A 16,873-nucleotide genomic window follows, 5' to 3' on the forward strand; every position below is an offset into this window, starting at 1 on the left:
TTTTTACTACATCGCTAAATATGCGTGTATTACATATTAACAAAACTGCCGTTACAGCAGAGGCGCTCTGGAATTCATCTTTGCATGTGGGAAAGCATCAGATATCATAAAGGCTGCTTTAGTCCATTTTTTCACCCCCAAAAATGTTGACAGCTGAAGTCTGTTGGAAACGGCCTTCATAAATGTGTACATTATCTGGTCCTGGAGATCTGCCAACCTGGAGGGTTCAGAACCAACACACCTGGCTGGAGCAGGTGTTAGAATAGGGTTGGAGCTAAACTCTGCAGGGCGGTAGATCTTCAGGTCCAGAATTGGGCCCCCCCGGTGTAGGTTTATATTATGAAAGGCTTACATAGCCTTATGAACTTATTAATGCTCAGATATCAAAATTAATGAGATGACACATCCCTGCTTAGAACATGCTATTGGTATCAGGCCAAAACAACAAAAACAATGACTTACTCTGCTTGTACTGGCCACACACATACCTACAGTTCGCCATAGACTGGTGAGAGCAAGCAGTGCAACAACAGCAAGTGGTTACCTGGTTGTTCAGATGGACGGATGGGTACTGTAGTTCTAACTTCCACCTCTTTCTTCCTCTGATTTATCTCTTCAGGCCTGCCAGTACTACAACTCCCAGCTGCACGTGGTCGAGTACAAGCATCAAGAGTACACAGGAGACTACCGCCTGCTACCCAGGTACCAGCTGCTTCCCATACAGAAATCTGATATATGGCAATATATGGATTTCAAATATATGACATATATTAGCATATACAGGATTCCCTTATATAACTTTTATCCAATATGTGTCACAAATGGACATCTGTGTGACATATATGCCAACGTATTTGAAATTGGCCATTTTCAAATATGGAAAACGTATTTCAGCCATATGTTATCATATGCACACATATTTTGTAAAATATATGTGTTACATACCTGATAGAACACATTATTCATGCATGAATGGCATACATTACTTATACACTGAATTTATGATATGTAATAAAAGTAGCTTAAGCATCTTGGTTCTTTCACATACTTCCTAATGAAGTGAAAATGTGTATAATAGCTACAGAACTAAACTCTAAAACATGTACATTGTTAGATATGCAATAAAATCATTAAAACATTAAATGAATAAAAAGATCGTTCACTGACACGTTTAAATATTTAAAAGCAAACACATAAGGTAGTAACAGTTACAACTGTAGTAGGATGTATTCAACTATATATTAGATGTAAATGCATGATTATTATGCATGTTTTCACTCACATGTCAAACATATATGTGATATATTATCCATGTATGTCCAATATTTGATGTACACATATTTTGAAATATATTCTTGACCCTTGTGTTGAACTGTTTCCATCACCAGCGTTTGGATAGCAGGAGCAGATAAACCTGCTTGTTGTATTCTGTTCACTTTCACACTTTTCCTGCTAGTCTTAAGGTGATAGTTCCTCAGAAAAATTGAAGTAATTGATTTGTGCTGGTCTGGTGTTGGTTTAGCTGGTCTTCCAGTATGGTTTTGCTAGTTACCAGCATCCAAAACAGCATCCAAAATATATATATATATATATATATATATATATATATATATATATATATATATAAGTAAGTATATATACATATATATATAAGTTAGATGAGTGGGCTTTTAGGGAGGTGCAAAAGCACACCGCTGTAAAGGAAAGGGGGTGTGCTGGATTTAAAACACAAGACAAAATGAAATTATCATTGTGAAACGAGATGCGGCACAATAATCATTTTGTCTTAATCATCTTGTTTTTCTAATCATTAGAAGCCAAAATCATAACAAAAAATATAGGATTACTAAAAACAATATCATTATCAAATTGGTGGATTTCAGCAGGTTTATAATCCCCCTTCTATTGCTGCAGTGTTTATTTTTTATGTAAAACTGATGTACTAATTTTAATATAAGCAACACTTTCACAGTCCAGTGACTCCTTTATGTGGTGTTTGACTAGTATAATGAAGCCGCACCACTTGCTCCAGTTCATTGACGGGGTATGGGGGGGTATCTAGAGGCATGGTGTGCAGAGCTGTGCTGCGTTCTCCACCCCCTCCTATTTGAAGGGACAGTTGTTGTTTGGTGTTGTTAAGGTTCTTATCTGTTAGTTTTGGGGTGTGTCTTTGTGATGCATGTGTTTTAATGTGTCATGTTGTGTTGGTCAGTGGGGTTTGGTAGTGTGGGGTTGTGTCTTAACCATAAGGAGGAAGCGTAGAGCTGGGGATGACCCATCTGCTGTTCAAGTGACTTTGCATGTGCTTTTCTGCTGGTGTAAATAAAGAGCTGGTAGTCATGGCTTCTTCTTCTCCTGTGCCGAGACGCCACACTATTGTTATCTACACGGATAAAAGTACAGAGCATAGCCAAAAAACAGTAGTAGGCTGGATGTCTCCATGTTTATAGATAACAGTGTGTCATACAGAGCCAGAAACCATATAATCATATCTATTACAGATGATGATACTGAACAGCATCCAAGTCTGTGATGCACATTAGCCTCCAGTGCAAAACTATAAACAAGCAAACTTCAGACACCAAACATGCCTCGGCTGATCAACTACATTTGGGGAAAAGAGAAAAATGTGTAAATGTTTTGGCCAAACTGTCACTTTAACATCATATTTTCAGTCAGGAGCATCTGACGGTTGGTCATACAGTTCGTTGAGGTCTTATTTCCTCAGTGCTTCATTCCTGACTCCCATAGGGCCACTGAGGGTCAGTTCACATGACCTTTCATAGACGGACCTTGGTTGCAATTCCCACAAGTCCCAGCCAATAAGAGCCATTGTTGACCCTGTTTTGCTAATAGATTAAATTACTGTAGTTAATCCTGTTTTGAAAACTGTATTCCACCATGGTCTGTTGTTAAGGATCTGCAATTGTGGCTATTTTTCATAGAGGTTTTTGCACTGAAGCCTTTTTGGAGTTCTCTTATGTGGAAAGTGAGTAACACTGTTGATCCAGTCGTCTCTAGAGACTGCCTGATCTTTAGAGAATATATTTGGGGTGCTTTTTTAAGGCCAGCATGTAATGCTTATAAATTGGCTGTGTTTAAGTGTGGCTATTTAATAGTCTGTCATGGGGTCTTCAACTGTCTGGACATAAAAAAAACCCTCATTGCTGAGCCTGGAGATTAGGGGACACTCCAAACTTTTCGTACTGCTCCTGTCCTCCCCCTCCATTCCTACTGCTCCTCTCCTACCTCAGAAGACCGCAGGGGGATCGAGGAGAGGAATGTGATAAATGGAGAGAAGGAGCAGAAATTGGGGAAGTGCGACAGCTTTCAACATCATTAAATTTGGTGACTATTGACAAAATGAGCCTTTCACAATGTTCGCTTGAAAGTACGGCCTAAGATGCTACACAGAGCCCACCTGTTCACGTTTGTGTGTTTTTCTACAACCTTGTTTTTTTTTATTTTATTTTACACCAAATACAAAACTATAACACAAAATTATTTAAAACCCAAAGAAAATACTGAATTTAAAGTATAGCTGGATTGCTCCATGTTTGTCTGTCCTCTCTGGGTGTGTCTGCAGTGATGTTACTCTAAAATCTGTAAAAGACTCCTGGGTAGTATACAGTGATGTATCCTTCACTTGAATTTGAAAGAATTCAAATTTGTAAGTTTAGACTTTGCACTTTTCGTACAATTCTGCCACTTGTTTTAATAAGCTATGAGTCAGAAACAGTTAATATCGAATTAAACAGGTAGCAAACCTGCCACATTCAGGGCTTAAAGTCCCTAAATTGTTAAGTAATGTATAACAGTGTTATTGGGCTCTGAAGACTGTGGTGGATGTTTGAAGGGTGAAGGGAGTAAATGCCACTAAACAGGTTTAAAAAGTGAATGTGCATTAAACCAAGCACTGTACATCATCGACTGTTACCATATGCAGGAAATGGACCGTAATGGGAACTCTGGGAAATGTAGTTTTGCCAGTCTGAGCTGTTTTGATAGGTCAGGCCCAAAGTCCAACACACAGCATGCAAACTGCACAGGTCAAAGCAGGTTACATCCTGTCCATTTGTCAGCTCTCCAACCATCTGCGAGAAGGAGAGAGGGAGAGAGCAAGAGAAAGAGAGAGAGAGAAAGAGAGAGAGAGAGAGAGAGAGAGGAAATTGAATAAAACAGGATTCAGAATGTTCGGGTTTATCACAGAGGACAGAGGAAGAGAGGGAGAGAGAGAGAGAGAGAGAGAGAGAGAGAGAGAGAGAGAGGGATGGATGGTGGAAATGGTGCATGGCAGCTAATGCAATGAACGTCTCTCTCTGTCTCTCTCTCGTCTTCCACTCTCCTTCACTTTCTTCTCCATTGTTTTGTTAGACTAATGATGATGGATGGCAGAACACCCTCACTTTGTCTCCTTCTGTGTTGCTCTCTCTTCCCTTTTCACTCTGGCCGCTCTTCTTCTTTGTTGACCATTAGTCTGGTTTATACTTCTGCCAACATGTGCAGGCATTAAGAGCAGATGTTCCCAAAAGCTCAGGGCTGTCCAGACCCAAATCATGAAAACTGAGATTTCTTCCCTTTTTTAAAATAAAGGAGTTTGAAGTAGTACGTGAGCAATTTATAAACATATTATTCACTTTCCAGTCCATACAGTCTGTATATGAAAACTAAACTGTAAAAACAGCCTGAATTCATTATTTGTATGATGTCACAGCCAATCAGAACAGAGCTTATTTGCATATGTCAGTCTTAAAGGCACAGTAACAACATACATACATACATACATACATCATCTAAACCGCTTATCCTTCTGGGTCGCGGTGGGGTGCTGGAGCCTATCCCAGCTGTCATTGGGCGGAAGGCAGGATACACCCTGGACAGGTCGCCAGTCCATCGCAGGGCAGACAACAGTAACAACATCAGTCTTTTTAATGCACAGCCACAACACTACCGGATAGCCAATGAGGCTACGTTCACATTACCAGGTTGAAGCGGCACAAATCCGATTTTTTGCCCTAATGTGACTCAGATCTGATGTTTTAGAGCTGTGTGGACACACAAATCTGATCTTTTCAAATCCGACCTGAGTCACTTTCATATGTGGTCCCAGATCGGATACGTATCCGATTCGTGGCCATGCGACCTTAATGCGATGCTCAGATTGGAATTCATGTGCTTTTTTTCCACTGCGCGTGCGCCATCATTCAGCGTTACCATGGCAGCAGCGCCAAACAGAAGTTAAAGCCTGTAAACGGTGGAAAAGCAGCTCATCTCACCTTTTTCTCCTTCGTCTCGCTCTAATAATGAAGCTGAGAGCTGATCAGAGTTAATTATCTTCTCAGCAAAGCTCGTTCTGCTCGTTAGTTTGTGCTGATGATGCTTGTGATTCATTCATGTGACGTTACTGAGTAGGATGTGCACACGTGGGTCATTTCAGGACGCCGGTTTGTTCACATTAATGACCGATTTGAATCAATAACCTAAACGAGTGTGAACCATCGTGTCAGAGAGATCGGATTTGAGCAAAAAATCAGATTTGAGTAATGAGGCTTGTGATGTGAACGTAGCCTATGTGTCAGTTTCTCAGGGTTCTCTTCCACAGATTGACAGCATGCTTTATTATTTTACGTAGAAATTAAAGCATGCAGTCATTTTAGATGAACCATTAGAAATTGTGTGGAAGTGCAGAGCCTTCAATCCATACCACATTTGTGTTTGTAAGTGGAAGATGAGATACACCAATCAAGCATAACATTAAGGCCACCTCCTTGTTTCCACACTCATTGTCCTTTTTATCAGCTCCACTTACTATATAGGTGCACTTTGTAGTTCTACAGTTACAGACTGTAGTCCATCTGTTTCTCTGCATACTTTGTTAGCCCCCTACGAGTGGATCACACCCTGTAGATGTAAAGTCAGAGACGATAGCTCATCTGCTGCTGCACAGTTTGTGTTGGTCATCCTCCAGTCCTTCATCAGTGATCACAGGACGCTGCCCACAGGACGCTGCCCACAGGACGCTGTTGGCTGGATATTTTTGGTTGGTGGACTATTCTCAGTCCAGCAGTGACACTGAGGTGTTTAAAAACTCCAGCAGCACTGCTGTGTCTGATCCACTCAGACCAGCACAACACACACTGACACACCACCACCACGTCAGTGTTACAGCAGTGCTGAGACTGATCCACCACCCAAATAGTGCCTGCTCTGTGAGGGTCCATGGGGGTCCTGACCACTGAAGAACAGGGTAAAAGGGGGCTAACAAAGTATGCAGAGAAACAGATGGACTACAGTCTGTAATTGTAGAACTACGAAGTGCACCTATATAGTAAGTGGAACTGATAAAATGGACAATGAGTGCAGAAACAAGGAGGTGGTTGTGATGTTACGCCTGATCGGTGTATATTATAGTGATTTGACTCTGATGATTAGCTGTTCGCTAAGCCTGTAGTCTTTATTTTGCTGAAAGGAAAAATAATGTTTTACATTTTTGCTGTGTTTGTGTAATAAAAAAAAAAAAATAAAACAAAATAAATCATAAGAACAGATTGAATCTGTCCATGCAGAATGTGAATCACATGGAATTCATTATGTAAATTAGCCCTGCAAGTCAAAAGTAATAACTCTAATCTTCGTCCCCTTATGTTTTCTCTCTCTCTCTCTCTCTCTCTCTCTCTTTCTGTCTCTCTTTCTCTTTTTCTCTCTCTCTCTTTCTCTCTCTCTCTCTCTCTGTCTCTCTTTCTCTCTCTCTCTCTCTTTCTCTTTCTCTCTCTCTCTCTCTCTCTCTCTCACAGGAAATTGTATAAGGCTCAGAAGTTGCCCTCCCACTCATTCGAGATTGACCATGAAGATGTGGATAAGGATGAGGTCAGAGTTTATGCCTCACGTCCAGCACACGCCCTCCTGCTTTCAGCGCACTTCTAAATCACTTCTCCAGATTGTGGAAAAACATGTAACACAAAGCTCAGAAGGAAACGTGTGCAGGACTTGACTTAAGTGAACTCAGAACAGGACCTGTGGGAGCATCTATGAGAAGCCTCAGTCAGCTCCTCACAGCACAGAGCAGTACAGTACAGAGTATTTTCGGATTCAATACGACTCTCGATTCTGAGGTCGAGATTTTTTAAATGTTCTTGATCATTCAGACTCAGAGGAGAGTGAGGAGTGAACCGGCCTTAGAGATTTACATTATACACTGTTTTAGATTTACAGTACTATAATTTTTACTCACTTGTCACACAATTAGTTTTACAATATTGTCTCATTAGAATCCACCATGTCAGTGATTTTACACACTGATCGCTCAGCAAAGATTCCAGTGGATTTTATCTGCTTTCAAACAAACCGCAGATATTAACCCAGATTATATTTAATCTTATGCTATAAAATAAACTGTAGAAATGACTATATTATATTATTATGACTATATTAATCCCATGCTATAAAATGATCTGTGGAAATAATCCACGTTATCTTAATCCCATGCTATAAAATAAACTGTAGAAATGACTCAGGTTATATTATAAAAATTAAAATGTTATAAAATTAACTGTATTAACTATAACTGTATCAACTGTATTGATCCTGTGCTATAAAATGAACTGTAGAAATGACCCAGGTTATAGTAATCCTGTGCTATATAATGAACTGTAGAGATGACCCAGGCTATAATAATCCTGTGCTACAAAATGAACTGTAGAAATGACCCAGGTTATATTAATCCTACGATAAAAAAGAGCTGCAGAAATGACCAAGGTTATGCTAATCCCATGCAGTAAAATTAAAATATTCTGCAGAAAAGGAGTTTTCGCAGTATTTCTCAACTATAGAGGCACTCAAAGAAGCTTCTACCTGTCTTCCTTGTAGCTTAAATCAATATGTAGGGCTCAAATATTAAAATGTGAACTTACAGAAAAAGTTAGATTTTATTTTTATAAATTTTGTAAAAGTTAAGACTGTAAATTAATGACGAGAATAATAACACACTAAATTCACATAAGACAGCTAAGATTAGGTAAAGATACACAAGGTTAAATTAAATGTTTTACTGCCGAGCGTATCGAGTAGCCCCTCTTATCTCTTTAAAATATTTCTAGATTTCTTATCCTGTATGAATCAGTAACAGGTATCCTGTGGTAAAGTGACCTTATTCCACCTCCACCACTTAACACTAATAGTTCCCATAGTACTTTAGTTTGCACACCCTCTGTCTCAACTCAAAGCCACACCCTGACAGATCTAACCATTTCCTGGCCATTAAGAGTGCGACCGTTCGCCCATAATGGCCCATTTAAAGATCGCTTTTCCTTTTTTTTCGCAGGACACAACGTCGCTGTCGTCGTCCAAAGGCGGAGGGGGCGGCGGCGGCAGTGGAGGGACCGGGATCGGTGTCTTTAAGTCTGGCTGGCTCTACAAAGGCAATTTCAACAGCACGGTCAACAACAGCATCACTGTTCGGGTGAGAGCGCCAGCCAAAGGCTTCATTCAGTGACCACTCAGCTGGTCATACTAATTATCTAATCACCTCTCAGCGAGACTGCTGATCTAGAGTCAGTGCCCCTCACCCCCCCCCCTTACCCAAACAGACATGTTCATTTCTGCATAACCGCTAATTTACACTGTTTGTAAATACAAGCTGCTCTTTACATTAGATTTCAATAGAAATGGTGCAAAATTGCAAAAAAATCATGTTATATTAACTTACATTAAAGGGATCATATCCTACATTTTTTCTTGTATTTAATATTTCCACTTACAATGTTTGTGTGGTTTTTCATACCAATAACTGTCCCATTTCATTCTTACATGACCGTTTTTCAACCGTTCTTTATCCATTAGAATTAAACTGGCTGTTTATGTTATTGTGCCTTTATGTAAATGAGCTCATAAAGGCACAATATCTGATTGGCCATAAATGTTACCTACATTGAAAAAAAGATCTTGAAATGTAGTCTAAATATCTAAAATGTTTTCTTTTGAGATTGTTAAAAGAGCATAAGTTTATTTAACTTATTTCTAGACATTTTTTACTTTTAAATATTTTTTTAAATAAGTTATTTTATCTAGTAAAAAGTGTCTTATTTCATTAACAAATCATTTCAAGAAATAATACTCAGAAAAACACACCTAATGGTCTTTAAAATGTCTAAAAATAAGTTTGCATTGTATAATATTTATTTCAACAGTCTTACAATAATAAATGTTAAATAGTTTTAGGATGATTTCACTTGCCAAGATATCATTTTAGGCATTGTAATGCATTGATTGGATGATAACTCATATTTTTCAAACATGCAAATTCACTGCAGTGTCTTTTCTTCTTTGACATTGTTTCAACATTTTGGTATTGTTTACTTTGAGGCTAAATCAACAGGCGAGTGTGAAAATATTCATTCAGGAAGTGAACAATGGCCTAAATCTTGGCCCTGTTAACTCAATTTAGATCAAATTTAGATCTTTTAACTATTACTGTGAGATAAAGAAGTAGTCTTATTGAATGTGTTGTGATTGGCTTGTATTGTGGCTCATTCAGAAAGCGCTCAGAGCTGAAATACTCCTTCAGTGTAAGTGGGTGGGGTTAAACAGCTGCAGGCTGAATAGGCATATATATGTAAAAAAGTTGATGACCTCGCAAAATCAACAAATTCAAAACTGTTTTTGCAGCTTAGTTTCAATATATGGACTGTACGGAGCAGGACGTATATTCAACAGTATATTTTTTAAACTTTAATAATGTTTACCAACTACATCAAACGCTTTTATTCAAAAAAATCAAGGTAAAGTCGTTTTTCCGTCCTCATCCAGGGTTCTCTTATTTGGACTCCTGCCTCCAGCTCATTCTACAGGCTTTCTCTGATTAAACCACCAGAACATATTAGTACTTAGTAGTAATGATGGAGGAACATTACTTAAGAGGCAGTGACCAAGTAGCAGTCATAGTAAAACCCTCTAACGCAGCTTTACAGTTGTTAGTTGTAGAAGCGCATTTGTGTTTCCATTATGCTGAACTCTACTGTCTGAATAATGTTTCTGGCTTCCAGCTAATGTTGTAATGTTCAGTGGTGTGATTGGTTTACTGGAATAGCATTAAGTGTGGCTTTGTGTCTGAATGGATATTGATGTGGACAGGAACAGTGTACAAACTCATGAAACCACTCATAAAAAGGAGCTCAATTCATATGAATAGGCTTATTGTACTCTTAGTTTCACACCTTTTCTACTCTATAAACTCCTTCCTGAGTACATTCACCTCAGCCAAGTTTATAGCTGTGGCTCTTATGGTGACCTTGTAGCAGTAGAGCCTCACAATTTGCTAGTCGAGCATTGCTTATACCAGGAGTCGGCATCATGAAGCTCCGGAGCCGCATGCGGCTGTTTTACTGTCCTGTTGCGGCTCCACAGCAGAATTAGATTTGTAGGTAAAAATAAAATAATCCTCCTTTACAGTAAAATAAAGCTCTGCTGATCGTTCAGCACAGTTTAACAATAAATGGTCTTAAACTCTGGAGTTAATGTAGAACTGCTAATTTACCCATTTAACCCTGAAGATCAGCGCAGACTGCTGGTCACCATAACAACACAGACAATGATCTCACCTAGTTAGTAGCTAACGAAACGGCAAAGAGAAAGATTTAAGACAAACATCAATAATTTAGAGACAAATGGACTTTTTTATATTTTCTCATTTACATTTAAATCACTCCAGCTGGTTTCCTGATATGTTTAATCTGCAACGAGAAACTGTCAAACACTAAAAAGTCACGAAGATGAAGTCAGTTTCTTCGAATTTTCCCGTTCCACCTTAAATGGTGCCACAGTTACATTATGGCAGCTTAGGCACCATTTGAGGTGGAACGGGAAATTGAAGCTGGCGAATGAGAAGAGACTTCAGCCTCTTAAAAAGTTGAACGTTGAGAGAAACTGTTCTGCTTTTGAGGAAAAGTTTCCTGCCAGTGATGCGAGAAAAGCAGCTATAGCTGAGATTAAGCTTAAAGCAGATACTAGTTATAGCCTATACTAGTACATCAGCACATACTGAGACATATTTACAGCCAAGATGGTAAAATAGACATAAAATGTTGTGGGCTTCAGAGGTGGTTTGATGTTTGTTGAAGGACAAAACAGCTTGGGTTGCCGACTCCTGACCTATACGGTATACTAATGGACTGTCAGAGCGTTCTCAGCATTTTAACTCCACATTTGCTTGAAAAGGCTGAATAGACACCATAGCCAAGCGAGCTTCTCTTGATATGGTTCTGAGGAATTGGGAGGAGCTCTCTGTACACATTGCTAAATACTTGTAAGTAGATCAGAATGCATTGATAAAGATGCACAGACTTCCTGTTACTGCATAGATACGTTTGGAAGAATAAAGCGAGGCCTAAAACAGCACAGCTACCGACTTAGCAAGAAGAGTTTGAGGTTAACACATCTGACAAAGCCTGTGTGTTGGTGAACTGAGATCATGATCAAACTAGTCTGGTGTTTTTTTTACAATTTTTTTAAAATGCAGTTTAGAAACTGACTCACTGGCTAAATATAAATCTGAAAACAATCTAAAAATACCTCGGACAAATATTTATTTTTAAAAATATCTGGATCGTTGATTATGATTCCTTCCACAGAAGTCACACATACACATACCATCTGCTGCAGCGTAGACATTAATTTTGTGCTGTCTTTGATTTATATTTTACATTTTTTTAAACAAATGCTCTATGTTTTTAACATCAACTCATTTAATAAAAATATTTCTTGAAAAAGACACCATAAATAATGTAATATTAAGTAACAAACATGTTTTGAAAACTATTTCTTTTCGTTTTGAAACTCTGCAAACTTTTACATTCATGAGCTCCTGCTGGTGCAGGTTCATGGCTCTTCTCTTTGAATAATGCAAACAAATGCTATGTATATGCTACCCCTGCTGGAGAAACTTGAGACTGCTACATGTGCTTGAGTAAATGAGTGAGTTGCAAAAATGTTGACATAATGTTTAAATATTTTCTACACATATTTTAAAAAAGAAGTTGTCTTCCATATATTTCCAAGATGATTAAATCCTCTGAAGCATCATTAATGAGGCAGGCCTACTGGTATTCTATAAATGTTACTTACATTGAAAAAAATCCGAAATGTAGTCGAAATAGAAATATCTCATCTTTTTCATTTTGAGATTGTTAAAAGAACATTTGACTTTTAGGTTTGACTTATTTCTAGACATTTTTACTTTTAAATTTGAAAAATGAAATAATGAGTTATGTTATTATGCATTAGAAATAATCAGTTATGTCTTAGTCCATTAACAAGTCATTTCAATAAACAATGCTTGGAAAAACAAATAAAGTCTAGAAATAAGTTCATTAAGTGTATAAAATTCATTACAACAGTCTTATAATAATAAATATTACATATTTTGACTGGATCTAAGATGATTTCATTGCCACAATGTGATTTTAGGTATTTTAATGCATGGACTGGATAATAACTCACTTTTTCCTGCATGCAAGTTCATTGTAGTGTTTTTTTTTCTTTGACATTGTTTCCACATTTTAGTGCTGTTTACTTCGAAGCTAATCAACATACAAGTGTGAAAATATTCATTCAGGATGCACAGACTTAACATAGTGACCTAAATCTTGGCTCTGTTAACCCTCTTTAGACCAAATCTAGTTGTTGTAACTATTTCTATGAGATAAAGAAGTCGCCTTAGTGAACATGTTTTAAAGCATTAGCTGTTTGTATAACAGCTTGAAAGAAACGCGCGTTTCATTACCAACGATAGTTTGAGAGCCATTTGACTGTTGCCCCATGTGTGAACCCTACTGACCTTTTTGACAATCACAGCTTCTCACCTCCGTCCTGCTTTCGCTTGTGTCTTTGCAGTCATTTAAGAGAAGATATTTTCAGCTGACTCAGCTAACGGACAATTCCTACATCATGAACTTCTACAAAGACGAGAAAATCTCAAAGGAGCCTAAAGGTTGCATATTTCTGGACTCATGCACAGGGGTAGTTCAGGTCAGTACTGGACATTTTAGCCAAATCAATCCAGAATATCCACTAGAGTCACCAAGTGTTTCAATTGCAGTGGTAAAAGCAGGCCTTAAGCATTTTTACAGCCTAATCTGAATGTGCCCGACGCATGCGGTCCTTTACCCAGCTTGAACAATGACCCCCAGACTAGAAAGTCATTTTAATAGAAGACTTTAATAGAAGGGCACTTGATTCAGCACCTGCCCGTTGACTTCTATTGTAAGTGAATTTCAAGTCAACAGGTTTTCTGTTGTTTTACTAAGTTCAGTGAAATATGTTGAGATTGTTATCTGTGATAATTGGTTGTACACTACAGATGCATCAGATAGTAATTAGGTTGAAATCCACTGAACCGTTCCTTTAATGATCCAGATTAAGGATGATGTCTGGTAGGGCTGAACGATTTGGGGAAAATATCTAATTGCGATTTTTCTGCCCTTATCCCAGTTTCAATGTAAATGCAATTATTTTCTATAAATTCATTTCCAAGCCAGTTTTTTTTGGCCAAGAAGCCCAAAACATAAAGCTTGAACACTGAGTGTGTCAGGTTACAAATTAGTCGTGGTTGTGATGTCACATACACAGAACGTAAACATTTTGTGGCTTCTGACTGGTCTAACTCATCTACAGCCAGTTCACACGCTCTGTGTTATTAGGTTAAATTTCCTCATTTAAAACTAAAGACAACATTGTTGAGAATGTATTCTATAATAAACATTGCAGCTCTTTTTTGATATAAACATGATTAATCTTTCAGCTATAATGTCCGATGTGCTTAAAATGCTCTGACTGGGTTTCATGTCACAGAACAACCGGCTGAGGAAGCACGCCTTTGAGCTGAAGATGAATGAGGTGACGTACTTTGTCCTTGCGGCGGAGAGCGAGCAGGACATGGAGGACTGGATCAATACGCTGAACCGTATCCTCCAGATAAGCCCGCCTGAGGGTCCGGCTCTGGACCGCAAAAGCATGGACCTGACCGACACCAAGCACGGTGAGTCTGGAACGGTGGTCCATGTGATATTTTTACCACGGGTGTAAACTTAACCTTGCCCTCATGTAGCGGTCAAAGTGTTTTTACCATGAAATAATAAATGTCTTTAATGTAACATTGTGCTGTGAATGAATATTTACTACTTTTAAACATTCATTCATAGACAAAGTGTTCGCACAAGGCTTGAGAGGGTTACTTTAGAAATGTATTCTAGTACAGATTACTGACTAACTGCTGAAACTGTAATCTGTAACATAATCCAAAGGATTACCATGTTAAAGTAGTGGAGTCTGATTGCTTCCTATTACTTTTGGGTTGCTTGTCTTTTTTAAAGTTATAGAAATAAGACAAAGGCTGATTCCCAAATGGCTTCTTATTCCCTATATAGTGCACTCTATCAATTATGACATGTTGGCTTCTTCACCAAAATAGTGCTCAGAAGGAAATTGTGCACAAGTGGCTGAATTCCAAATCGCTCACTTTTAGACGTTAGGAACTATTTGCAAGCCAAAAATCTATATTTTAATCAATCAGTCAACCTTTATTTTGACTGAAGAGCATTGAGAGTGATGCTCATTTATGTTGTAGCCACGCAGGTTAAACAAGGAACTAAAACAAAAAAAAAGTAAAAGAATGAAATAATAAGCGATAGAAAAACAAACAACTTAAAAGCAAAATAAAATAAAATAGAGCAAAAAAGAAACTATCATCAAATAAAACAGTTGCAGGCTGAATGCTGAACTATTTTAAAAGTTAAAATAGTCGAGTGACACCAGTGAGCGGAGTTTCCTGTAGTGTTTTCCAGTTTGCTGGTGCACTGCAGCTAAAATCAGATTCCCCAGTTCAGTAAAAGCTCTCGGAACCTGACAGGTAATCCAGTTATTAGAGCAGGTCTGATACACACCATTATTTACAGAGATTGTAGATTTGATAAAAGATGGCATTTTAAGACCTCAGATGTGCACCATGTAGAGAGAAGGGAGCCGTTTGAGATTCTGCGGTGCTAAAACTAATTTCAACAGGACATTTTTAAACATGGCAAAGAGGAAAACTGAGCTGTTCAGAAATGCACAGCATATGTGGCGAAACAGTGGACATATCGTTTGACGAGTTGCTGAGACAAAACCATCAGCTTGGCTGTTACCGTGCCAACCACAGAATCAACAGCGATTGGTGGTGTGAAATAAATCACATCAGATGAAAAAGTTTGCAAGCAGGAGGTCGAGTACATTTTCATCATTCAGTGCATTCAGTGTGCAACAGTGGCTTTAATGTAAATCCTGCTGGCATTTACTCTCTTTATGATGTATCTGTAACCTGATTACTGTGGTTTTTCTGGAGCTGTAACAGAAAACAGTGACCTGTTTATCTTTATTACATAATACTGTTACATATCGCTGCTGTCGGAACAAAACCTGGTATCTCCTTTTTTGTCGTTGGACATAATTTGAAAATACCTGTTGATCTTTACATTGTATGCAAACTTCATGAAGAATGAACCAACAAAAATGGCCCAAAACGACTTGGAAAACATTCTGGTTCCATTGACTTACATTAAAAGTGAAGAATGTTTTTGCTTTTCCTGTAAATTTACCACTTTGGAGATACGAGGTTTTATTCCAAAAACAGTGATATATTCCATTACTACTAAGTTTGCATGTTACCATTGCATATTAATGAGCCTTCTAAAGTTTATAAACTTCCATCATTAGTGATTTTTATCAGTAACAGAGATAAAAGGTCCTGTGTAAAACGAAACATGTTCTTTGTGACGTAATGGCTTACTGCTTTTAATTAACCCTCTTGAAAAAGCATAATAAAAGTAAACTAATAAGTGTTTACACAGATTCTGTGAGCATGACAGACATATGTTGCTGGTTTAAAGCTTGTAGGACCAAAACAAGAACGCTTAAATAGCCAACAGTCACAGAATCCTTGACCTTCATAGTTCAATAAAGTGAACATTTTCTCAGAAGCAGGGCAGCAATTTTAGTCCTCATAAAAGAGGAGCTCAGATTCTGTGAGCTATGTGGCAAACTTATTAGTTAGAAATTGACTTAATTTTTAAAATTTTGAGTGCTGATTTAATATGTTTAGCAAGCTGAGGTTCTTTGCTGGGAAAAATTCAGCTTTTTTGCCCTTTTCTACATACATAAATAATGACACTCAGTTTGTTTCTCTGTTTCAGCAAAATTAAAGCTTAAAAAAGGGAGTAAAATTGCAGAATGAGGGTTTAAGAGAAGCTGAGTCAGTTCATGCCCTGGAGCAGAAGACCAGATCACACCCTTTAATGTTCCTTCCCTTCCTCCCTCTCTCTCTTTCTCATGCTCAGCCTCTCACTTCTCTCTCCTCTCTGTGGAAATGAAGAAATCAGACTATCTAGAATACTTAAATGCTTGGAAATGTTTGAAAAAGTTTCTTCTGAAATGAAGGCTTTTAATAGTGAGTTTGTGCTGCAGTAGCAGCCTCTACTCTTCTGGGAAGGCTTTACTCTAGATGTTGGAACATTGCTGTGAGGATTTGATTGAGCATTAGTGAGGTCAGGTACTGATGTTGGATGGTCAGTTCTGGATCACTCCAACTCATTCCAAAGGTACTGGATGGAGCTCCATCACTCCAGAGAACACAGTTCCACTGCTCCACGGCCCAATGCTGGGAGGGCTTCATACCCTCTAGCCACGCTTGGCACTGGACACAGTGACCCTAGGCTCATGTGCAGCTGCTCCAGCATCCTATTCTATCAGATCAGTGCTTTTCTTTTCTTTCTCATTGCTGATGGTGCTCAGTTGCATAGAGTGGAACTGCATCCTCTGGAGTGGATGAGTTGGAGTGATCCAGAACTGA

General features: G+C 38.4%; 1 protein-coding gene across 6 annotated transcripts in view; it reads left to right on the plus strand.

Moving 5' to 3' along the window:
- Positions 1–16,873, plus strand: part of dock10 (dedicator of cytokinesis 10) — a 192,414-nt gene that overhangs the window by 99,234 nt on the left and 76,307 nt on the right. For all 6 annotated transcript variants that reach the window (XM_036555809.1, XM_036555807.1, XM_036555812.1 and 3 more), the window contains exons 4-8: positions 620–702; positions 6,795–6,867; positions 8,321–8,458; positions 12,886–13,020; positions 13,843–14,029. In XM_036555809.1, coding sequence (XP_036411702.1) covers positions 620–702; positions 6,795–6,867; positions 8,321–8,458; positions 12,886–13,020; positions 13,843–14,029 — 616 coding nt within the window. The remainder of the gene's footprint in view (positions 1–619; positions 703–6,794; positions 6,868–8,320; positions 8,459–12,885; positions 13,021–13,842; positions 14,030–16,873) is intronic.

Source organism: Colossoma macropomum, unplaced genomic scaffold (genome assembly GCF_904425465.1).
Source record: "Colossoma macropomum unplaced genomic scaffold, Colossoma_macropomum, whole genome shotgun sequence".
Classification (NCBI taxonomy): domain Eukaryota; kingdom Metazoa; phylum Chordata; class Actinopteri; order Characiformes; family Serrasalmidae; genus Colossoma; species Colossoma macropomum.